Raw genomic sequence first — 25,606 nt, 5'->3', positions numbered from 1 at the left:
CACAGATAACTGCCTCATAATGGCATAAGGAGTATGGACATTTTTGAAGTCAGACTGAACGCATTTTGCATTATGGGGTGGACATGCCAAATCAGGTTATTGAGAAGCACTAGATTAGATGTCTTAACAATCTATTAACTATGTATCATGAACATCCTATGATTTTTTTTTTAAAGCCAGTTAGCCAGTTTAGATTTTTATGGTTTGGGAAGTATTATTTCTAAACATGTACTTACATCTCTCCAACTTGAAGAAAGCCTCAGATAAAGGACGCACATCCTCAACAGGCAACTTATAGACCATCAGAGAGGGATACCTGTGAAGAGGAGAGAAGGGTGAACACTGGGCTTCAAGGTCGCAGCCTTGATGAGTGTATTCCAGAAAAACAAACAACAATCCGGTCAGTCTTTTGTATAGAAGCACATCTTATTTGCATAAAAGTACATCTTATTTGCATAGATGTACATCTTATTTGCATAACTCTGCATTTTACAACTTGGAGATGACTGTAGTCCAAGAGCTCTTTGATCAACAATAAGTCAGTCAAAATGGTCATTTTGACTATATTAATCCTGCTGATCCAGGAACATGGGAGGTTTTTCCATTTTTTGAGGTCTTCTTCCATTTCCTTCTCCAGAGTCTTGAAGTTCTTGTCATACAGATCTTTCACATGTTTGGTAAGAGTCACCCCAAGGTACTTTATACTGTTTGTGGCTATTGTGAAGGGGGTCATTTCCCTAATTTCTTTCTCAGCCTGCTTATCCTTTGAATATAGTAAGGCCACTGATTTGCTTGAATGGATTTTATAACCTGTCACTTTGCTGAAGTTGTTTATCAGCTGTAGGAGTTCTCTGGTGGAGTTTTTTTGGGTCACTTGGGTAGACTATCATATCATCTGCAAATAGTGATAGTTTGACTTCTTCCTTTCCAATTTGTATCCCTTTGACCTCCTTATGTTGTCTAATTGCCCTAGCTAGTACCTCAAGTACAATATTGAAAAGATAAGGAGAGGGGGGCAGCCCTGTCTAGTCCCTGATTTTAGTGGGATTGCTTCAAGTTTCTCTCCATTTAGTTTGATGCTGGCTACCGGTTTGCTGTATATTGCTTTTACTATGTTTAGGTATGGGCCTTGAATTCCTGTTCTTTCCAAGACTAAGCATGAAAGGATGCTGAATTTTGTCAAATGCTTTTTCAGCATCCAATGAGATGACCATGCGGTTTTTTTTCTTTGAGTTTGTTTATGTAGTGGATTGCATTGATGGATTTCCTTATATTGAACCATCCCTGCATCCCTGGGATAAAGCCTACTTGATCATGGTGGATGATCGTTTTGATGTGTTCTTGGATTCAGTTGGCAAGAATTTTCTTGAGTATTTTTGCATCAATGTTCATAAGGGAAATTGGTCTGAAGTTCTCTTTCTTTGTTGGACCTTTGTGTGGTTTTGGTATCAGCATAATTGTGGCTTCGTAGAAGGAGTTGGGTAGTGTTCCTTCTGTTTCTATTTTGTGGAATAGTTTGAAGAGTATTGGTGTTAGGTCTTCTTTGAAGGTCTGATATAATTCTGCACTGACACCATCTGGCCCTGTGCTTTTTTTGGTTGGAAGACTTTCTATGACCCCTTCTATTTCTTTAGGGGTTATGGGACTGTTAGTGGACTAATATCCAATACATACAAAGAACTCAAGAAGTTAGACCCCAGAAAACCAAATAACCCTATTAAAAATGGGGTACAGAGTTAAACAAAGAATTCTCACCTGAAGAACTTCAGATGGCTGAGAAGCATCTTAAAAAAATGCTCAACATCATTAGTCATTAGAGAAATGCAAATCAAAACAACCCTGAGATTTGACTTACACCAATCAGAATGGCTAAGATTAAAAACTCAGGAGACAGCAGGTGTTGTGGAGAAAGAGGAACACTCCTCCACTGCTGGTGGGGTTGCAAATTGGTACAACCACTCTGGAAATCAGTCTGGCGGTTCCTCAGAAAACTGGGCACGTCACTCCCAGAAGATCCTCCTATACCACTCCTGGGCATATACCCAGAGGATTCCCTAGCATGTAATAAGGATACATGTTCCACTATGTTCATAGCAGCCCTATTTATAATAGCCAGAAGCTGGAAAGAACCCAGGTATCCCTCAACAGAAGAATAGATGCAAAAAATGTGGTATATATTCAGCCATTAGAATCAATGAATTCATGAAATTCTTAGGCAAATGGATGGAGCTGGAGAACATCATACTAAGTGAGGTAACCCAGTCTCAAAAGATCAATCATGGTATGCACTCACTAATAAGTGGATATTAACCTAGAAAACTGAAATACCCAAAACATAATCCACACATCAAATGAGATACAAGAGGAACGGAGGAGTGGCCCCTGGTTCTGGAAAGACTCAGTGTAGCAGTATAGGGCAAAACCAGAACAGGGAAGTGGGAAGGGGTGGGTGGGAGAACAGGGGGAGGGAAGGGGGCTTATGGGACTTTCGGGGAGTGGGGGGCCAGAAAAGGGGAAATCATTTGAAATGTAAATAAAAAATATATCGAATAATAAAAAAAACAATAAGTCAGTCTACGAGGAGGAGGAGGAAGAGGGGACACTCGGGAAGAAGCCAGTAGCATGGTGTCTTAAGAAGGGAGGGAACAAGATTCTTCTTCCACCTTAGGAAGACGAGAATGTCTAAGCAGAAACTGCTAGTTAATGTGGTATCACGCTATCTACCCAAGCCCCAGGCACCATGACTAATACAACTGCTGAGAGATGCCATCCATGGAATTCTGATGGCTGTCTGTACTACCACTGAGCTCTCTCAGGGCATCATCTTTGATAGGGATGGTGTGACCCTCTGGCAAGGACCACTGTACTGGCTGGTTTTGTGTGTCAACTTGACACAGGCTGGAGTTATCACAGAGAAAGGAACTTCAGTTGGGGGAGTGCCTCCATGAGATCCAGCTGTGGGGCATTTTCTCAATTAGTGATCAAGTGGGGAGGGCCCCTTCTGGGTGGTGCCACCCCTGGACTGGTCATCTTGGGTTTTATAAGAGAGCAAGCCAGGGAAGCAAGCCAGGAAGAAACATCCCTCCGTGGCCTCTGCATCAGCTTCTGCTTCCTGACCTGCTTGAGTTCCAGTCTTGACTTCCTTTGGTGATGAACAGTAATGTGGAACTGTAAGCTGAATAAACCCTTTCCTCCCCAACTTGCTTCTTGGTCATGATGTTTGTGCAGGACTAGAAACCCTGACTAAGACAGTCTCTGACATAATACAAACACAAACATACACTTGACGCACTTTAGAGCCCCACAAATGCTAATTCCCTCACAAGAGCCAGCCTCCAGTGAGGGACTTATTGTTCTTTTTATTTTCTGTGGCAGCCCTTGGAACAGAGGCTCTGTCTCTTAGTAATGAACGTACTTACGTTTACTAAAGTTAAAAACAATGAGAAGATAGAACTTTCATTTCTCATTATTCTAAAAGCAAACAAAAAACCCATAAAGCAATAATAATAATAATAATAATAATACATACATACATACATACATACATACATACATACATACATAGACACACATTACCTTTCCTGCCGAGCAGCCTGGGGAAAGAGCCTCATGATCTCCATGTTCAGCGGCTCTACCTGCGTGGGAGTCTTCACCTTCATCTCCAGGAGATAGTCTTTGCCAAATTTGCTCTTCAGATGTTGGATGGATCCAATACACCTGGATATAGGTAGACAGGAGGAGGCTGAAGTCAAGCAAGACAAGACAGCTATGTAAGCTTGCACCTGTGCAAGTCAGCACGTGGGTGCTACGAGCAGGGCCAGGCAGAGAGTGGCACAGCCCCCCAGCTTCTCACAGGGGACAATGGCCTTCTACCACACAAAGTCACCTGGGGGTCAAGGGCAGGCCAGAAAGGTACTCACCTCAGCCTCCCAGACACCATGATGGCCACGCGGTCACACACAGCCTCAGCCTCAGCCATGTAATGGGTGGTCAGGAGGGCGCCCCTGTCTGTGTTTGTGAAGGTGGCCCGGATAGCCTGCCTACAGTTAGATCCAAGAGAACAGCTAACTAAAGAGGATCCTCAAGGTTACCACGGAGACCTTTTAGTGACGTTTCCATTAGCATACATGTGAAACAAGAAATGCATCCAGGAGAAAGCAAAACCAAGATATTTGTGTAGGACTGAGGGACAAATAAACAACCAAATTTTTGGTTAAAGCATATAATTTATAAATGGCTTAGAGCTGAATGTGGAGGTTGATATTGGGGGGAAAGGGCTGAGAATCAGCTACAATAAGCAGGCAGAGGGGAGAGAATGAGGACTTCCTAGAATGTGTGATAATCATGACACATACACCAAAGGCATGGCAGGATCGATTTTAGAAATTTCATAAAGTAATTAACATGCTGAGGACTAGGGGTTTTAATTTTAGTCTCTGTCACCAAGACGTTCTTGCAGAAGGATTTGAAATTTAATAATTGAGTGGACTAACTGTGCCCTATTGCATACTCAGAAAAATCTAAGAGAACAAAATTCTTTTTTAATCAATTTTATTTATTTTTTAATTTTTATTTGTAACTCTTCACTTTACATCCCACTCACTGACCCCCTTCCAATCACCTACTTCCACAATCCTTCCTCTCCCCCCTCCCATTCTCCTCTGAGTGGGTGGGGCCCCTGGCTATTCCCACACCAACCCTAGCACTTCGAGACGGTGAGGCTAGGTGCTTCCTCTCTCATGAGACCAGATAAGGCAGCCCATCTAGAAGAGCATATCCCACAAACAGGCAACAGCTTTTGGGATAGCCCCTGCTCCCGTTGTTTGGGACCCACATGAAGACCAAGCTGCACATCTGCTACATATGTGCAAGGAGACCTAGGTCCAGCCCATCTATGAGAAAAAAATTCTCACAATGTGTGAAAGATGGAAGCAGTATGCCTTTTTGTTTTTGTATTCCAAGCTTTGGTCCGAATACAAAATTGCCTGCTTTTTCTGCTGTCATTGCTTTCCCTGATAATGAATGTCTGTTTTTATGTTTTGAAGTAAACTACGCTGAAAGCCAGTTTTTACAAGATCCATAAACCCCCACAAGTATTGCCCCTGAAACCTCACCACATTTGCTGCTGCCCCTCGGGGTCCATCCCAGTCGACGGCTCATCCAGAAGCACCACAGAAGGGTTCCCCAGGATGCTCAGCACAAAACACAACTGCAACAAGACCAGGCAACCTGTCAGTCATCGGCCTGCGGGATACAGAACGGAATAAGGAATCCTGGACATACCTTTCTCTTCACTCCCTCTGACAGGGTCTTGACAAGAGCTTTCCCGTGGTCCTGCAGTTTGAGGGCATTCACCAACCTGAGAAACACAATGAGTTGATCTTCATGAATCAGGCACGAAGGAAACGGAGCAAGCAGAACAGTACTACAGTAGTGAGAACTTTCAAGGTCGACAGAGAGCTCACACGTTTGACACCCCTTGGGTCCCTGCTATTGTTTAGACAGTGTTCAGCAAGGATTCATGCACTTATTCCCGGGTGGAGATGTCAGGAAACAGTGTGAGCACTTGAAGCTGTAGTGACTAGGAGACAAGCCTTAGAGCAGCTGTTCTCAACCTAGGGGTGGAGACAGCAAGGGAGGTCGCTGATCAGATATCTGCATTCCACATATCTACACTGCTGTTCATAACAGCAGCAACATTACAGTTATGAAGTAGCAACAAAATAATTTTGGGGATCACCACAACATGAGGACCTTATATTAAAGGTCACAACATTAGGAAGGAAACGACCCACCACTCTAGACCCACAAGGCTATGTCTTGGATTATACAGCCTTTATTTCTCTCTGTTTTTCTGACTGGTGATAATGTCTCTCCCCCTCACACACAATCCCACACTGATACCATGGTTCTTTAGCCTTCGCTAGAGGCTAAACCAAAGGCTGATATCTTGAACTTTCATCTCAAAATTAAACTAAATAGCTGGTTGTGGCACAAGCTCTTAATACAAGCACTGATAAATAGAGACAGGGAGATCTCTGCGAGTCAAAGGCCAGCCTGGTCTACAGCATGAGTCTGAGGACAGCCAAGGGTGCACAGAGAAACCTGTCTCAAAAACAAAAACAAAACAAAAATGGGTTCAATAAATAAATCTCTTTTCTTCAAATGTATCCAGACTACCGAATTTCATTTCAGTAACAGAAAATTGGCTAATACGGATATTTTACAGCTCTTTTTGGCCAACACACTCTTTATTTCCACCATTATTTTCCATGTTTCCCCACCATGATGGACTGGTCTTTCTGGTAGATAGGCCCAATAAATATTTTCTTAAAAAAGGAAGGAAGTAAGGAAGGAAGGAAAGAAAGAAAGAAAGAAAGAAAGAAAGAAAGAAAGAAAGAAAGAAAGAAAGAAAGAAAGAAAGAAAGAAAGAGAGAGAGAGAGAGAGAAAGAGAGAAAGAAAGAAAGAAAGAAAGAAAGAAAGAAAGAAAGAAAGAAAGAAAGAAAGAAAGAAAGAAAGAAAGAAAGAAAGAAAGAAAGAGAAAGAAAGAAAGAGGGAGAAAATAAAGGAAGGAAGGAAGGAAGGAAGGAAGGAAGGAAGGAAGGAAGGAAGGAAGGAAGGAAGGAAGGAAGGAAGGAAGGAAGGAAGGAAACGTCAGTAAACCTTTCTCTGTGGTCTTAAAGTAAGAGAAAACAACAGTGAGCCAGGTTCCAGATGACCAAGTGTCCCACAGGCAAGGAATCCGTAGTTAGAAGCTCTCTTCTTTAATTCTGTGAGCACATTAGTAAGACACCACCGTCCTGAATGGGGAATGAGTGTGGCTTCTCCACATACCGTGTGATGGTGACCTCAGCATCCTTTTTCTTCAGCCCCTTCACAGCAGCATACAACTCCAGGTGTTCCTTCACTGTCAGGATGGGCCATAGCACATTCTCCTGAGGGCAGTACCCCAAGAATCCAAGGGCAGCACTCCCAATACTCCCTTTCAAAAATACCTACACACACACAAAAGAAAATAATATTTCTCAGATACTATTTAAAATTACATGTGCATGTACATGTGATACTTAATGAAGTTCTCTTCACACGCACGGGTAGTAAGAACATTAGTAAAATTAAGATTGCTGAAACAGGACCATGTCATAATGACAACACCAGTTGGCATACCAAGTCAAATAGGGGAAAATCCACATGGTCTCAGACTCCATATGAAGAGCTACCGCTGGGCGATGGCTGTTGACAGAGGAAGAATCAGGTTCCTCCAGGGATGAGCTCCTACATAGGTTGACTAACCCTAAGTGGTCTGGACACATGTTTATATGAACAATGCTAAATAGACTTAGCAGCTTATATGTATACTATGGTGTGCACGCTGTATGTATGTGTAGAAAGAGATATACACATATACATACCTTATATCTATATATGTATGCATGTATGTATATACATGTATCAATGATGATTAAAGAAGAGATCATGAGTTTAGAAGATGGGGGTGGAACATGGGAGAGGTAGGAGAAGACACAGGAATGATGTTCATGCAGTGCTCATGTATGAAGTTCACACAAACATCATTAAGTGCTTAAAGAGCTAAATGATCGTTTAGCTCTGGAGAAATGATGAATCTCTCAATAATTTAAAAAGGCAAACATTCCACATTGCTATGTCATAACATAACAAATTTAAACTTTAGGACTAAATCCACCACCATGGTTCAAGTTAAGATGGCTTAGTTGGTGGCTTGTTACATAAGTCTCTCATTGAACCAGACGCTCAGAACAATGGATGGTTGTTAAGTTTTCTGTTCCCCAGTAGGGCAGTGATTTTCAGTGAAGGGCAATTCTCCCCTCAGGGCACATCTCACACTATCTAGAGACACCAGTATTTGCTTGCCAAAATTGTGTTCATATCTGTGGTGGAAAGGGTACTACTGGCATCTAGTGGGTAAAGCCAGTGATGCTGTTAAGTAGCCTATTATACCCACATTTATTCAATCTGCAGTGCCATTGGTTTAAAGATGAGTAGCCCTGAACTGACCAATAAAGGAATACTCCCTTAGCAATATATCTACTACATGAAAACCAAGACAAGATTTATTATTTTGATGAGATCAGTACTGTACTGTATATAACAGCTAAGGTGTACTCTGTGATGCTATATATTGAAATCTAAGCATTTAATATATCTTAAATTATGTCAGTTTCAAAAATCCCTTCAGTTAGCTGTGTCCATATAGATATATATGAACCCAATACATTCACAGGTTAGGATGTTTGTACAAGAGTCGCAGAAGACAATCTTGGGACCTGACACTAGTATCAACTTTTAGAAAAGCCTTGAGTCTCTTATTATCTCTCTCTGGTACAAAAGAAAAAAAAAAAAACAAGTTAGCTTTGCCTTGAAGAACTTTCACTGGAGAAAGAAAACAGAAAATAAATAAGTTGAAACGTAAATGGATTTATTACAGCGTCTGCTCAATGCTTTCATGAAAATACATGCATTTAATATAAAAGTTAATAGAGCAAATGGTGCAACCAATAAAAGACCCTTTAAGGAGTGAGTGACATTAAGGAGATAGAGCCAAGTGCCTGGAGATGGCTCTCTCCATGGGGGTGGGGATGGGGAGCGATCAAGCCCATACACCCTACAGTGAGGAGACCAAGAGCTGATTCCAGAGGCAGAGAGACAGAAGAAAGCATTTGGCACAGCCCTCACTTATGTTAAGCCTCTCGGGCCATGGTAGTGTTTAGACCACTTAACTGGTAAGAGTTTTTAATCTGGAGAGTAACAGGCTTTTGTTTGTATATTTAAAGGGCTGTTCCAATAGCTGCATCAGGTAAGAATTGAAACAGAAGACCATTTATGAAGTCTCTTTAGCAATCAGCAGCATCTACAGCAATCCCTCATCAACTTCCCTCTGATCTTAACCTCAGATCACACACCAAGAGCATTTTCCTCTGAAGTCGTAACTTTGGCTTCTGATCATCATTTTATCTGATTTGGTCTACGAGAGGGCAATTTATATACATTTTATAATTTTTATCCTGGACTCTGGACAATTGTTTTGTCTCTAATGTATGTCATGTTGGGGAATTCTCGGTCTCCTGCACAGCAGCAGTATGGTGCACTTAGAACGCCGATACATCTCCAGTAGCACCTGAAGCTGCCCGCATCCCTCTCATCCCTGAAGATATTGTCCCACCATCGGGCCAGGATTTGTCTCCGTTATGACAAGAAATTTTGTCTGGCTGTCTTCTTTACAAAGACACCCGTGGTTTCTCACTACACATGAGGCATGCATTATTTAATTACAGCATAAGTGCAGAGAACAGTTATTAAATACAGAGCTTCATGACCGTAACCACATTAGTGAGACTTGTTGGGATTTAACAGCAGTCTTTAGTATGACACTGGATGGGGCAACTCAGTTTACCAAGTTCTTAGGAGACATATCAATGGTCTCTTCCTGAAAGAATGCATGAAAGTGTGTGTGTGTGTGTGTGTGTGTGTGTGTGTGTGTGTGTGTGATGTGTATAATATTTTCATTAATATCCCTCTCTTTACTCACTCAAGGGCACTATGTAGATAGCATTAACCCTTCTCAAAAATTATTGTTGCATTAAGTAGAAAGAAATGCTGGCAGTGGTGACACACACCTTTAATCCCAGCACTTGGGAGGCAGAGGCAGGAGAAAAATTCTGAGTTCGAGGCCAGCCTGGTCTACAGCGTGAGTTCCAGGAGAGCCTGGGCTACACAGAGAAACCCTGTCTCAAAAAAACAGAACAGAAAAAAAAGGAAGGAAGGAAGGAAGGAAGCAAGGAAGCAAGGAAGGAAGGAAGGAAGAAATGTAATCAGTCATCTTCAGTTCATATCACTAGAATAAATTAAGGACTAAAATTAAGGACAATGTATTTTTAGGTTGTCATGAGGAATCACTGTAAAGTGTTTAATGTATTTAACTTTATGGAAGGCATCCCACGTGTGTTACTGACCTGACCCGCTGTTGGCACTGTGTCTCCTGTTATCATGCTAATCGTTGTACTTTTGCCAGCTCCATTGTGTCCTAAGAGCCCTAGGACTTCACCTGAAAGAAGCAAGCATACCCAAGAACATGCAAATAACTTTAAAAAATAAAACTAAATGCAATTTGCAAACTCTCCCTGTGGCTAGAGTACACAAACCGTACTGTATACATTGTATACATTGTTTCAATCTCTCTCTCTCTTAAACACACACACACACACACAATGTTATTACTAGTTTCATCTTATAGAGAAAACATCTGAGTCTTAATGAAGTGCAGATAACTTACTTAAGGTAAGTTATTAAGAAACTGGAATTGCAAAGAACACTTGTTCCAGTTAACCAGAAGCTTCCATACCAAACACTATTATTTTAACCCCGAGCTAGATTCTTATTGTGTAGTCCAGAATGCACTAGAACTCATGGATGGAGGCCAGGCTGGCCTTGAACATGTTACAATATTCTTGCTTAGCTTGCTAAGTTCTGGCATTATAGGCATGAATTGTTACGCCTAGCCACCACGAACTATTTGTTATGAATGAAAAATAAACCTCTGTAACCCAGTCAGTCTTATCAAAAGTTTTACTTTCACCCTATGCCAGGACTTAGAATGTAACTCATTGGTAGAATGTTTGCCTAGCATGCATAAGACCCTGGGTTTTATCCTCAGCATAAAAAAAGTAAATAAATATTTGAAATATTTAATACTTAAAATAAAAATCTATGCTATCCTTTTTACATCTTTTAGTAGGATTTAAGACAGGTCTCTCTCTTCCTTTGCAAAGAAAAACTGTTCTATTAAAACCAAGGTTTATCAGCTGGAAGGCATAGCCTGACCCCCATGGTGAGCCAGCTGCCTCAGCGCTCACCAACACATGATCTCTGTCCCAGTCGTGCATGCCTCTTGGTAAGACCCAGTCTTCAGAGAGCACAGAAATTCTACTGAACTGTGGTTGCTAACCTTTTTTAACACAGAAGGAGATGTTCCTTGTGGCAATCTTTTTCTTCGTTTTGGAAAAGCACCCTTTCCTTCTGCCTGTATATTCCTTCCGCAGACAGCTGGCAATGATGACTGGTTTCTGTGAAGACAGATGAAAGCCAGTGTAGCAATTTCCTTACTCCCCACTCAGAGACTGCTCACATCCCTTCCCCCAAGACTTTCCTTGTACAGAACAGTAAGTTCACCCACTCCTACTACAAATTGCTGTTTTCAAGGGAACCATCCCAAGTCCCTCTATGGACATTTGACTTATAGTGCTGTGTGTGATTAGTGCTTGCCAGTCTGCAGAGAGCTGGAATGAGGACATTCACATAAGCTAATAATTTTTTTAACACATGCACATGCACATAGGCACATATATACAGACATACACACATGCACATAGGTACATATATACAGACACACACATACATGCACACACACACACATACACAAGCACCCATGTATATACACAGCACAAAGAAACTCTCTTCTGAATTATTTGCATCTAGTTTAACTTGGATTATAAAACTGATAAAAGCTGGGGCTAAAGAACTGCCTGTCACCCCATGTTGATGGGAATTTGATGTCCTCATCTTGTTTCTAGCACTTGTGAGCATCTATAGAAAATGATACAATACAAATAGTTACAGGTACACATAAGTACACATAAAATACAAAAAAAATCTTTAAGAGAGACTGTGTGTGTGTGTGTGTGTGTGTGTGTGTGGCCGGCCTTTGCTTTCATAGCTTGTGGGCACTGCATACCTACTGACATCAATTAATGCACTATAAAGGCAAAATAACCCCCCACAGCAGGCTGTTAGGAGAATCAAGATCGGAATGTTTCTCAATTCTCTGGCAGAATCGTCTACTTTCATGAGTTCTACCTCGTCCATCTGCAGGGTAGTCATAGCATCCGTTGTTCTCGCTCTTTCCATCTGGACATCTTCATCCTCTTCTCCAGGCTCTTCTGGGTTTGGAAAAGCACGACAGCTTCTCGGAGAAATTCTAAAGGCAACACGGCATGATCAACTTATCTGTTGTTGAAATACGTGGACCAGAAATGGAGCGCAACCCCATTCTTCTACTCTATTGTGTACCTCTCAAATACCCTCATCTCTCTCCATCAACTGGACAAATGATGCTACCATTCACTTTGTTTTGGATATGGATATACTTGTCCTACTTGGGTGATGACATGTTCCCTCTTCAACTAGCAAAGCAGCACACACCCTCTCAGTGGATCTCAAGGCGGCTTTCCTTGAGGAAAGAGACCTGGAAATGCATTTGGGGTATATTTTATAATTCCGAAAGTTTCATAAGAATGAAAGGCCAGACCACATAATTTAGGAGCCCATCTCAGCTGGTCCAGGATGTCTAATCAGAATTCCAATGTGTACTCAGTTACTTAGCATGTGACTTCTTAGGAATCTGTTGGTCTGTCCTTCCCACTGCTATAAAACAAGACCTTTCATCATCAATCATAACTGAGTCAGCTGATTGTTTCTTCTCTCCTTTGGGTCACTTTAATTACTATGCTTGCTTGGTTTCCCTAAAACATGATGTCATCTTGTCATTCTTCTTTTCATCAAACTTAGATTTGAATTCAGTTTTCATCTCGTGGGGGAAGCAAGGTGTGTGCGGTGGTTCAAACAAAAATGGCCTCCATCGTCAAAGGGATTTGAATGTTTGGTCACCAGATAGTGGATCTGCTTTGGAAGGATTAAGAGGTAGGTGTGGCCATGTTGGAGTAGGTGTGTCACAAGAGATGAGCTTTGAGATCTCAGATGCCCATGCCTGGCCCAGTCTCCCCCTCAATCTGTCTGCTGTCTGTGCATCGGGATGTAAAGCTCTGAGCTACTGCTCTGGCACCATGCCTGTCTGCTTCCCATCATGATAATCATGGACTAACCCTCTAAAACATTAAACAAGCCCCAGTTAAGTGCTTTCTTTTGTAAGAGCTGCTTTAGTTATGGTATCCCTACAAAGCAATAGAAGTTTAACTAAGACAGTGTGTCAAACACGCGCTCGTGTATTAGTTTCTCATTATGTAATGTTCAATTCCTTCTCCATACTTCCCTACTGATTATCTTCCAATATCCAGCTTCACTTTTATTTTCTGCTATTCTCCAATATAAGCCTTTGAATTTGCCCTAGCTGTCCTCACAAGTCTGTGGGCAAAGGGCACGCATCTCAACCATTGTCTTATTGCACACATGTGTTTCCTCCTTGGACTGTCAACCTGCGTCCAGTTGCTGATCTGTAGTTATCCATCTTTTAAAGATACTCTCTCTTGTATCTCTTGTATCTCAAGTGTGCCAGTAGAATTCCTTCTCTCCTAATTTGGCATCTTGTGTACACTAATGTTGCTTTTCCCACTAGACTATAAGTTCATTAATTATAATTTTGCCTACAACCCAAGCCCTTAAAAACAATCTGATCTCCCCCTGCCAATTAATTTGGGGGTATTAAAATGTCTAAAGAATAAAGGTTAAATTAAACATGAGATTCTATTTGAATGTTGTCAACCTGAACACTGGGTCCACTCTCAGTGACTTCTTCCTGAGGTATCTTTCCAGACATCGCAGAACAAAAAAGAAAATGAGAAAATGAAGGTAAGGCTAGGGACAGAGAAAGAAAAACAAAATTAGCTTCATCATCATAATCATAGTTTTCATATTGGAGTTAATTTAATGAGACTGACCATCTATAAAATGGCATCTGACAGCATTCTCACAAAGATGAAGGCAACCTATCTGATATTTATGAAGCTGTCAAAGTTAGATCTTCTGTTATTCAAACGAGGAATAATATAAGTATAGTGATAGTGGGCTGCTGAGAAGGCTCACTTGGTAAAAACTCATGCGGCCAAGGCTGATGATCTGAGTTCAATCCCCAGGCTCCACATGGTGAAAGGGAAAATGACTCCCACTAGTGAGTTGTTCTCTGACTTCCACATGCATGCCATAACAGGCACCCCCAAATAGATAGATAGGTAAATAGATAGATGATAGATAGATAGACAGACAGACAGACAGACAGACAGATAGATAGATAGATAGATCTCAAAAATACCAACATAGTAATAATGAGTTGAGACAAGTATGCTAATGATGTTTAGAGTCTGTGCTCCATGCTTGTCATCGGATGATCACTACCACATCAGTGGTTTGGATTTAAAATTCTGTGCATATGTGTGTGCATGTGTGTGTGTGTGTTGTGTGCATGTGTGTGTGCTCATGTGCATGTGCATGCATGTTACTGCTTATTCCCAAAAGGTCCACATATTTTTTTAATTTGTTGAAACTCAAAGGAGCTCCAATAGTACAAATGTGTCTCCTAATACACAAACATCAAAAAATGAAATGCCGTCTTACTATCAGCAGTGCCAGAAATACAAGTTGAGATTCTGACGCTCCTAAGTAATCCACAGAGTCATAAGAGACCTGCAAAATGAGAAGCCATGTTCAGGTGAACGTTTCTCTGTTCGTCCTCTTTGCAACAAGTCCCCACATAGCCTGGGAATCAGGTATCATGACCATGGGTATGTTTCCCTTGTTTCCCAGTGTTTCCATGAACTTGAGCTTGTCCACAGGCCAGAGTGCAGGTTGCTGTTCTGTGCAGCACTGAGAGTGAACAGGGATGAGGGCCATGCTGGCAGAAGCCACTGAAGATGCAGACAAGTCTTCCTGAAGCAAACCCTCTCCCTGCACTGTGTTCCCCTGACTTACTCACAATCTTCCTCACTAGGCTCCTCCTCTAGGGACTCAGGGTTCATCTCGCTTTTATCTCCTGACATCCACATAGAAGATAACTATGACCTTTCACCAAACCAGACATAATTCTTCCTACAGACTTTCACTTGTATATGCTTACGTAGTGTCCCATTATATCTCGCTTCACCAGAGGTATGGGTCAACTTTACTTCGTGAGCTGTGTTCATCAAGGGACATTTTGGATAGTTTTACCTCTCAGTTCTGCTTGTTCCCTTTGAAAAGTGTTCTGTTCCCACAGCTCTGTAAATCCTAGTGGTTCAAGCCCACAGATAATTTTTCATATATTTCCTCTGCTCTCAAAATGTTACTTCTGCCTCGAACATATCACACACAGTCAATGACTGCAATTCTTATTCCCCACACACATACAAAAATAGATGAATCTCATTTTCCAAAAGAGAGATGGCCTATCTTCTACCTCCACACACTCTGTTCTATTCTTAAGTGGATGGGCGATCCAGTTTTATAGACAGCAACCTCCCCACTTGTACAATGCATGTGTATGTTTTCATTCAGCTTCTCAGAGTTTACTCCCTGGACAATGCCTTTCTTCCTTTCTTGCTTTCTTCCTTTCTTCCTTCCTTCCTTCCTTCCTTCTTTTCTTTCTTTCTTTCTTTCTTTCTTTCCTTCCTTCCTTCCTTCCTTTCTTTCTTTCTTTCTTTCTTTCTTTCTTCCTTCCTTCCTTCCTTCCTTTCTTTCTTTCTTTCTTTCTTTCTTTCTTTCTTTCTTTCTTTCTTTCCTTCCTTCCTTCCTTCCATCCTTCTTTCTTTCTTTCTTTCCATAAGGAATTTTATAAAATATATATTATATCTCATATCAGCGGGGTATGACACTTCTTGGGGAAGTATCAACAATGGATTGATGATATCTCCCACCCTCCTAATTCACCAGCACTTCTTGACAGAAAATGATATGGCATGCTCGCCCACGGACACTACTGGTGCCTGCTCAACCCCCCCACCCTCCCATACCCCCACCCCCCCTTGCTCACTGCTAAGCTCACTTAGTAAAGCTTTCGTCACAACGGACACTGCCAATATCACCAGTGACTTCCATGTCCTTAGACAGTTTGGTCTTTTCCCAGTTATCCTTCTGGACTATCCAGTAGCATTTGATAGTTTAATCGCTCTTATAGAGACATTTTTATTTCACCCTTGGAATCCAACAGGACTGCGAAGGCAGAGCTTCCAGGTGGAGATCTGACACTCAGAAGTCAGCCATTTCTCTCTGGTTTACCGACTATTCCTCTCTCCAAGCCTCTGAATTTTGGTATTCAAAGTCAAGTTTCTGTCTCTCTCGCTCTCTTTTTTTTATTTCAACTTCTATTTCCTGTGTAGGTTACACTACTCAGTTATATTATTTTGCCAGCACTCATAAGCTGACAAATCTCAGGTAGTCTGTTGAGTTCTCAGTCTCCCGTAGGCTAAACTCCAGATCTATACATCCAACTGGCTGCTGAGTCCTGTTTTCTTTTCACATATCTATCACATGCCTTAAACCTAATACACCCTAACCTTAACAGAAGAAGGATGTCTCTACTGCCTCCTAGTGGGGTTCCCCATAATGAAGGCAGAATGCTTTCCCCAGATGCTACTACTCCAAAGTTTCCTTTGGCCTTCATAAACTAGAGCAGGGCTTTCGACTTAAAAAGAAAATGGCCCTGTCTTTTACATGCTGTAGAACTATCATTATCTGAAAAAAAATCACAGCTTCAGACTGCACAGCCAGGGACTGACTTGGTAATATTTTGGTTTTGTAGTATCCAAGGCTTCCTTGGGCAGCTATACATTTGATCATAGTAGGAGAGCAAAATTACTTACCTCAGAAAAAATTAAAAGAGAGCCAATCAGTGTGAAAGGAGGTACTACAAGTGTGCAGAGCAGCAGTTCTAGAAACCCATAGTCATTTATGTCGGTAGCAACCATAAAGAAGATGGTGACCTGCAGTGGAAGGATAGCGCGATGTCATCGAGGCAGAATGATGTGCAATTCAGAATTCATCTCGTCTACATTCCTGTTAGAGGTTTCTCCCTCATTCAAGGGAAGCATTGTCATCATGGCTTCTCCTCTGTGTCTCCATCTGTGTCATAAGTTTACTGGTAGGCCATGCTCGCCACACACAATGCAGGTGAAAATCAGATTCTGATGACGGCGCCCTTGACCGTTCATTTCTCTACACTATCTTTTTTTTCCCCCACCTCAATAAACCTTGGATATGCCTTTAAGTCTATCCCTTTCCTGAATGTGTAAGAATTTATAATTTTTATCTTCAAAATTTTGGGTTTTTTTTTTTAAAATCTGGTCCTATTCATTCTAGTCTACCTTAATGTTTTCCATGTTGATGCTTTCAGTGTCAAAGATTAAAATCTTTTATGATATTTTAATTATATTATAACTTTATGTGTACAGGATTTTCTTTTGCCCATATGTATCTCTGCATACTATGTGCATGCCTGGTGTCTGCAGGGGCCAGAAAAGGATGTTAGATTCCCTGGGACTTAAGTTACTAACAGCTGTGAGCTACCAGGTGAGTGTTAGTATTGAACCCAGGTCCTCTGGAAAAGCAACCAGTGCTCTTAACCACTCAGCCATCTTCCCATCTTCCCCCAAATTAAAATCATCTCTGTACATTTGAAAATCAACAGTTGTCAAAAATGTTTGCAAAACATTTTTGACATTTTGTTCCTCTAACAATACATTTGATAACTATTGTAGGTACCACTGTCCAACCACTAAGACTAAATGAGTAATTGATAATTTTAACATGTAATATGATATTTGCCATTGGATGCTCAGATCGATCGCCTTGTATCCATGTTTCCTTTTTACTGGGTTATGTTTCAGAAACCATGGGATTCCCTCCTTTATTTTCATAGTTATTAATCCTCAGTCTCCACTGCATCCTGGAATCATCATTGTTGATGATTGCTTATCATTATTCTTTTTGAAATATTTAAATATGTTTTTATTATTTGAAAGCTACCGTACATTTGTACAATGTATACTGATTATATCTATCCACCACTACCTCCCCACCCCCAATTCCTCTTAGTTTCCCACTGAAGTCCTTCCAAGTTTCCTATTTCCTATATTCTTGTTACACTTTGTCTAGGTTGGCTGTGCTAGCCTTTTATCTAGAGAATTGTCCTTTGTTTGCCCAAGTAAACAAACATGCCAAGAGTTCTCAAGAATTTTCAAGAATTCTCTCTCCTTTCTCTCTCTCTCTCTCTCTCTCTCTCTCTCTCTCTCTCTCTCTCTCTCTCACACACACACACACACACACACACACACATACACACACACACACACACACACACACAAAGAGAGAGAAAGAGAGATTAATGAATTGAACCTAGTATTATTTATGCATGGCAAGTGCTCTGTCACTATGCTACAGACCCAGTGACTTTATGTTTCTTAGTTTTTGTTTAATTTTTTTTAAAGATTTATTTTATGGGTATGAAAACATTGTAGCTGTCTTCAGGTACACCAGAAGAGACCATCAGATCCCATTTCAGATGGTTGTGAGCCACCATGTGGTTGCTGGTAATTGAACTCAGGACCATTAGAAGAGCAATCTAATGATCTTAACTGCTTAATTATTTTCTGAACTATTCAGCTTTATGCTTGAATAAATCCAAGCATAAGTGTTTAAATAGATTATCTTTTTTTCTAAATTTATTTAGTGTTCAGGCACATTTTGTATTAGGGTTAATTTTTACCATTGTATAGTCTACAGATTCTGTTGAATTTACTGTAACACAGATCTACCACTGAAGTATTATAAAGATATTTCATTGCCCTAAATGTTCTCCATGTTAATATTTTCTCCCCACAATTCTTGGTGACCACTAATGTTTTTATTGTTTTCATAGTTTTGCTGGGACTCTATGTAATTGGATTCATGGGGGTATAGCTCTTTTCACATAATCTTCAAGTTTACTTCATGTTTTTCCAGTTTACTTCATGCTTTTCATTCCTTAGTAGTAAATAACATTCAATCACATAGCTATGTGTCCATTTATTTAACCATTTACCATCTTGATATATCTTTGGCTCTACATTTAGGTAATTATTTATAAAGCTGATATAAATACTTTTGAAACTTTTGTGTGTACTGAATGGTTTTACTTGGTTTTTCTTTTGAAGAAACTTTAGAAGGAATCCACTCCTTGAGTTGATATTGCTGTAAACAACTCATTTGCAAGATATACCAAAAGTGAACATACAAAGTATAATTCCTACAAATTCCATTATTTGGCTTATAGCCACAAATATGTAACACACATAAACCTGCCAACGTTTACATAATACTGACTTCTTCTCAGTATTATTCTTTTTCTCAGTATTATTGGTAGCAGCCCCAAACAGGAAGCCATTTGCTATGTGTCATCAGTGGATAAAACACTTACAGCTTATACATCAATGGTATATTACAGCAATGGAAAGAACTGAACAGCTGGGGGATAGATATTTATACCTAATGTATCCATTAAGCTTTTTACATGTGCATCCACATAAACAGTACACATTACATAGATCTATGATCATCTTAGGGCAATTAGAATTTCCTAGAAAGAATTATCAATTTGCCATTCTGATTAGTACAATGATTAAAATATATACTCCTTGGGAATGGAAAGGCTCATGATTTAAGAGCACTTGTTGCTTTGGAGGGCCAGGTTTGTTTCCTGGCACACACATGGTATCTCAATAGCATCCCTAACTTCAGTTCCATGGTATCTGATATCCAATTCTGAGCTCCACAGATATCAGGCACACACGCAGTGCACATGCATACAAGCAGGCTAAACACTCGTGTATATATATAATCTAATTTAGGTAAATCTAAAGCAAATGTTAAGTAAAATAAAATATATGCTCCTAGATTTGTTCAGGGAAAAGTTAAAAACAAAACAACAAGCATTTATGCACACTTACAATTAGGAAGAAGAATGACCAGACGCCGCTATTTTTCCTGCCATTACGGAAAATGAATGAAATCACGTAAGTCAAGAATGTGAGAGATGATGCGTATCCAATACTACATGGGATCTGAAAACAGAAACACTCAGGTGACACTGATGAATGCTACTTAAGGGTAATCATATCTAATGCTCAACTCTATATTTTTTTAATTCCCCTTCCCAGTCTCCCTTCCACAAACCCTCCATCCTATCCCCCTCCCTTTTGCCTCTAAGAGGGTGCTCCCCCACCCACCCACTCCCACCTCACCCCTCTAGCATCACCCTACACTGGGGCATCAAGCCTCCACAGGACCAAGGGCCTTCCCTCCCACTGATGCCAGATAAGGCCATCCTCTGCTACATATGCGGCTGGAGCCATGGGTCTCTCCATGTGTACTCTTTGGTTGGTGTACTTTTTAGTCCCTGGGAGCTCTGCGGAGTCTGGTTAGTTGAAACTATTGTTCTCCCAATGGGGTTGCAATCCCCTTCACCTTCTTCAGTCCTTTCTCTAACTCCTCCATTGGGGTCTCTATGCTCAGTCAGATGGTTGGCTGCGAGCATCCACATCTGTATTGGTCAGGTGCTGGCAGAGCCTCTCAAGAGACAGCTATACCAGGCTCCTGTCAGCAAGTGCTTCTTGGCATCAGCAATATTGGGTTTGGTGTCTGCAGATGGGATGGATCCCTAGGTGGGGCGGTCTCTGGATGGCAGCGATTGAAGAAAAGGCCATCCAGAGACCACCCCACCTAGGAATCCACCTCATCTGCAGACATCAACTTTTTAAAATAATGGTACAGGTAATTTCAAGTTCGTTGTTTTGATGATGATGATGATGATGATGATGATGATGATGATGATGAGATACTGGTAGGGGAAACTAGGCAGCAAAAGGGGGAATGAGAAGGCTCCCTGGTACTATCTCCTTTCTGGTTACCACTTGAGACATGAAAACCAACATGTCTGTTTCTTCTCAAATGAATGATCCGACTGATGTTTACTAATACCCTAGTAAATAAAAAGTCCTAAATTTTAAATGAAGACAAACGTTGAGTGCTAAAAGTGAAATACTTCCAAGTGGCTTGTAACATATTTTTCAAGTACTAGCTTTCCACTGCTTGGTAAAATGTCCTTCGGTACTGAAGAGCTTCTCTTTGTACTAGATGGAGGTTAACACGGAGATACACAACTGGCCAGTGTTCGGAGAATGAGAGACTGCGGGATACTTAGTCCCAAAAGAACCACACGTCCCCAGGGCTCAGGCAGCACTGCAGAAGAGGATGTGGGATGAGTGTAAGAGCCTGAGGTGGGAGATGGAACATCTGGACACAACATCTGGATACCCCATATAACTCCCAGCAGCTTGGGCAGCATGCATAAGATCTGCACAGGCAGGAACCAGACCAAATCCCAGCACGGAGAGAGGAGTCGGGCAAGCAATTCCAGCCCTGGGCACGGAGCTACCCGCAATCACTGGCTGCGGAGAGACAGTGGTCTCTAAGAGTGTAGCCCCTGGTAAGTTGCATAATCTCCAGTGGAGGGCCACACTTGTTACAAACATTCGGGTAGCATGGGTTGATTTTGAAAGATTTTTTTTTAAAAAAAGTAAGATATGAAAGCAACTCAGCAGGCTTCTCTTCAAAGCAGGAGTCATATTGTTGAGTCCCACAACCTACAAGAATGGGTCTCCATTTTTAGTTAGGAACAAGATTCTGTTTTCTAAACATGATGTGCCTTGCAAAACATGGCTCTGAACCTATACTGAACTCATGACCCAGTGACACTTGTTTGTCCCTTGCCTTGCTTAACTCCCAACGTCATGATGTATGAGTGCCCCTTGCCCTGCAAAATATGTTTTCAGGCTGCCTTGGTCTACACCTGTGATCCTCCACCCCGTGAGGAACGACTCCCTGTTGTTGTTTTCACTCTTGCTTTTTTATTGTATTTTCCTCTAGCAACTTATTATCTCATCCCTGCAAACATGTTCACGACTGTTTTCTATTAATCCTATGGATTACCACCATCTCATCACCCCACCCCTATATACAGGACCTCAATAAACTAGCTTGGGGCTGTTCTCTCCAAAATCCCAACTTAGGGTAAAACAGTTGACTGGCCAGTCCCAGGGTGTTTGTTTGTTTGTTTGTTTGTTTGTTTGTTTAAATAAAGCCAGGACTCAATGTGGGTGACCTTAGCAGTAATGACCAACAGTGGGGATGTGGAGCTTAAAGAGACCACCTCCAGTAGTTAGATAGGACCCCCAGTGAAGGGATGGGAGTACCAACCCACCTTCAAACTCTTCCACCCAAAATTGTTCCTGTCTAAACAAAATGCAGGGACAAAACTGGAGCAGAGACTGCAGGAATGGCTGACCAGGGGTTCACCCAACTTGGGATCCCTCCCATAGGTGCTCATGAAACCCTGACACTATTACTGATGCTACAGACTCTGTAGTGGATAATAATTAAGAAAGAGTACCACCCTGCCATAGACTCTGTAATAGTGGGAGCATGGTGCTCCCGCTCTGCACCCAAATACCTGGTAAAGCATGACTCTAAAATAGTTAACCAAATATCTTTATGTATATAAAACTCCCAATTACATAATGCCAATTTACAATGATAAAGTCGTATCCCAATATTACTAACCTCTCCAAAACACCAGAAATACGTCTGAAGCCCTCTGGATATCTGTGTCTCCCCCTCACTTCTCTTCACTCCTCCTCTCTCCCCTCCAATCACTGTCCTCTCACTGCCTCAATGTAAATGGATAGGAAATATCTTGCAACAAGACTCTACCAGCAGCTGACTGAGACAGATGCAGATACTCACAGACAAGTGTTGTACTGAAGCAAGGACCTCTATGGAAATGTTAGAGGAAGGATTGAAGGAACGAAAGTAGATGGCAACCCTACAGGAAGACCAAGAGTGTCTTCCTGTCTGTGTCCCCCAGCACATGTGTAGCAGAGGCCTGCCTCTTCTAGCCTCAGTAAGACAGGATTTGCCTAATCCCTTAGAGACTTGATGCCCCACTGAGGGGAGATGGAGGCGGAGCTCTCAGAGGTGAAGGGGTCAGGATGGGAGAAAAACTCTTTGAGGGGGTACTAGGAAGGGAACAACACTTGGGTTGTAAATTATCAATTAATGATAAATAAAAAAATAATAAATAAAGCTTGCTTTAATTGCTCAATCATGGAATCCTCATATATTTGGGATTAACAAAGGTTGGGTGGGTGAACTGGGAAAGAGTTGGGGACAGGGTATAAATATAGTCAAGACAGGTATGAAACACTCAAAGAACTAATTTATAAATAAGATTTAAAAAAAAAAAAAAAAAAAAAAACAGTCCTCAGGACGCTTGGAACTAAAGGTGAGGTTCCTAACAGGGACTTCAAAATGGCCCAAAAGGGGCAACATCAAAGCGTAAGCTGGCAGTATAAGATGCTCTCGGTCAGTTGTTCTTAGTCCAAAGCTAACACAGCTTTAAAGTAAGCTGACAGCAAATGCAGCTAGTTACCATCTCTTGCTATCTTCCACATCTTGAGGCCTCAGCCCCCAAGAGAAACTGTGGGGTGACAGCAAGGCTACGTCACATCATATTAATGAGTAGTAGTTTGCTCTCTGTTCATCTACAAGTATAGGGAGCAGCTTTCAAGCTGATTTTGTGCCCAAACCTCCCACTACCCTGGGAAAAGGGCAGTTTTTGCATTCTGTCAGTGAGAACTAAAAGGGGCAAGGACTCCGCCTACCTCATTCCTTCCCTTTGTGCCACTGCCCTGCTCACTTGGCCTCTCTCAAGCTCCCTCGCTCTTTTGCTCTCTTGCTCCCTCCAGTTCTCCCTCCTCCATCTTCTCTCTCTCTCTCTCTCTCTCTCTCTCTCTCTCTCTCTCTCTCTCTCTCTCTCTCTCTCCTCTCTCTCATTTTCTTGTCCAGCTTCCTTCTCTTGCCAGCTGCTAATATTTCCAGCTTGTGCGGGGCTTTCTTCCTTTTTTGAACCCCAACAAATCATTCTCAAGTTCCTTTCTGATATTTATTTATTTTTAATTCTTTTATTAATGGGACCTAGAGAAAACCTGCCAAGGAGACTCTGTGACCTAATATAATTTCATTCGTGGAAAAGATGGTCTAATAAAACTTCATCCCCAAAATGTAAAAAGTAAGTCTTTGCCACTTACTTGAATCAACAGGCTCTCGACCACAGACATAATCTCCTCCGAACTAAACACGCCGTCCATTATTTGCATGAGAAGGAGAATCAGGAAGTATATGGGAATGTCCACCACAGCCTGTCCACACCAGTAAGCAGATGGGTAAAGTCCTGAAGTCCACAGCTGGGAAAGAACTTTTTTCTGGCAATAATTAAAATAAAAACAAAAACACAAAACAGAAAGATCATCATAAAATTCTAAAAAGCTGAGACCCGGGGAACCACATACATAGCTACAGCAATTACCTAATAATAATAAATAATAATAATTATAATAATTTAATAATCATTACTCTTGTTTGGCAAATGACATCACCACCTGCCACAACCCTACACGAGAGGGACAGACAGATAATATTGCAAAATGAAACAGATAGGTTGACTCAGCTCTCCCTAAGCACTGCTGAATGTTGTCAAGAATATGAATGTTAACCATAGGTCCATATTAAACACTTTTTATATTTAAGTTTTTATTTACAAAAGATAAGCTGTTGGGCATGATGCCTTGACTGGCAGCTGTCAGGCTTGGGTTGCATGCTTTGAGCAGGGACAGTAAGTTATTCCAGGAAATCAGACACCCTCTCCTGACCTTCATGGGCATGATATATACGTGATAGATGAATGAATGCATGCAGACAAACACTCTTACACTTAAAATGTGTCTTATAGGGCATGGGAACAGAGGCCCGCCCATTATTCACTGGGATGAGAAGCAACAGATTGGGCAGAATTTAAAGGAAAACAACATTCCTACTCTAATGGTATTCATTCCTGGTGGAAAAGAAACAGTTACCAAATAAGGAAAGTCCTATGACCATAAGCACCATTCATATATTTTGCAAGTGAGTTCACGTGGCAGTTTTTACAGGCATCTGCCCAGCCATATTAAACAGGGAAAAGGTTTGGGTTGAAACTGTCTTTGTGCTGAGATATGGCTACCAAGGGACCTGTTGTAGGAAGAATGGGGTGGAGGAGAGGACAACTGGTCTCAGAGAATGATTAAAAGCTGTCATTTACTACTGGTTAATGGCGTTATCCTGTTTAAGGAAAACGAGTTTTGCTCCTATTTTGACAGGACTATTATTGAAATGCTTGATTAAACATAGCAACAACATACGTTAGACTCCATACCTGCATGCAAATCTATGTTTACAAAACCCAAAGGAAGTTTTCCTGGGTGTAAAAGATATCTGAAAACTTTAATATGTCTTACTTTGTGGTCACTGATGCTGCCCATGGCAACGTAAGGCGTGAGGCTGGCAGCCACTGGTATCCAGAAAAATGCGTTGCTCATGAATCCGTACTCATAGACCATGTGCTCCTAAAATCACACAGACATGGTGAGTGCATAGAAACCAGGCATCTGACTCACTTATACTGTCATTACCACATTGTCCCTTCCCCCACAGCATTGAGCTGGCTGGCAGCCCCCACTCTTCCACTGGTGTTATCTCTGGCCCTTGTTCCTTGGGAACAATATGGCGCTTTCACCTTGACAACCAAGACTGTTTCATGCAGTCTCACCTGGAGGCCAGCAGAGACCCACCAGACTGGAAGCAGGCGACCCGCTGAGAAAGGGAGCCAAGGAGTTCTCGGCCTGCCCTTTGATGTTGGGGGGCAGGGTTGTTTTCTAAAGACTATATATCTTGGCAAAA

At 41.4% G+C, this 25,606-nt stretch overlaps 1 protein-coding gene across 4 annotated transcripts in view; it reads right to left on the bottom strand.

The window, feature by feature from the left end:
• The window catches only part of LOC127693645 (ATP-binding cassette sub-family A member 9), a 76,407-nt gene that overhangs the window by 4,527 nt on the left and 46,274 nt on the right, over nucleotides 1-25,606 (bottom strand). For 3 of the 4 annotated variants that reach the window (XM_052194651.1, XM_052194649.1, XM_052194650.1), the window contains 15 exons: nucleotides 25,165-25,272; nucleotides 23,920-24,093; nucleotides 19,723-19,836; nucleotides 16,603-16,722; nucleotides 14,384-14,452; nucleotides 13,536-13,627; nucleotides 11,894-12,014; nucleotides 10,986-11,103; nucleotides 9,994-10,085; nucleotides 6,836-6,996; nucleotides 5,284-5,359; nucleotides 5,115-5,209; nucleotides 3,921-4,040; nucleotides 3,577-3,717; nucleotides 237-316 (listed from right to left, as the gene is read on the bottom strand). In XM_052194651.1, the coding sequence (XP_052050611.1) occupies nucleotides 237-316; nucleotides 3,577-3,717; nucleotides 3,921-4,040; nucleotides 5,115-5,209; nucleotides 5,284-5,359; nucleotides 6,836-6,996; nucleotides 9,994-10,085; nucleotides 10,986-11,103; nucleotides 11,894-12,014; nucleotides 13,536-13,627; nucleotides 14,384-14,452; nucleotides 16,603-16,722; nucleotides 19,723-19,836; nucleotides 23,920-24,093; nucleotides 25,165-25,272 (1,681 nt within the window). Of the gene's footprint in view, nucleotides 1-236; nucleotides 317-3,576; nucleotides 3,718-3,920; nucleotides 4,041-5,114; nucleotides 5,245-5,283; nucleotides 5,616-6,835; nucleotides 6,997-9,993; nucleotides 10,086-10,985; nucleotides 11,104-11,893; nucleotides 12,015-13,535; nucleotides 13,628-14,383; nucleotides 14,453-16,602; nucleotides 16,723-19,722; nucleotides 19,837-23,919; nucleotides 24,094-25,164; nucleotides 25,273-25,606 lie in introns of those variants that run through there. The other variant, XR_007979730.1, reaches the window with a different exon arrangement.

The sequence above is a fragment of the Apodemus sylvaticus genome, chromosome 10 (genome assembly GCF_947179515.1).
Source record: "Apodemus sylvaticus chromosome 10, mApoSyl1.1, whole genome shotgun sequence".
NCBI classification, from domain to species: Eukaryota; Metazoa; Chordata; class Mammalia; order Rodentia; family Muridae; genus Apodemus; species Apodemus sylvaticus.
Note: the sequence above shows the minus strand (reverse complement) of the source record. Positions and strands in the feature narration are given on the sequence as shown.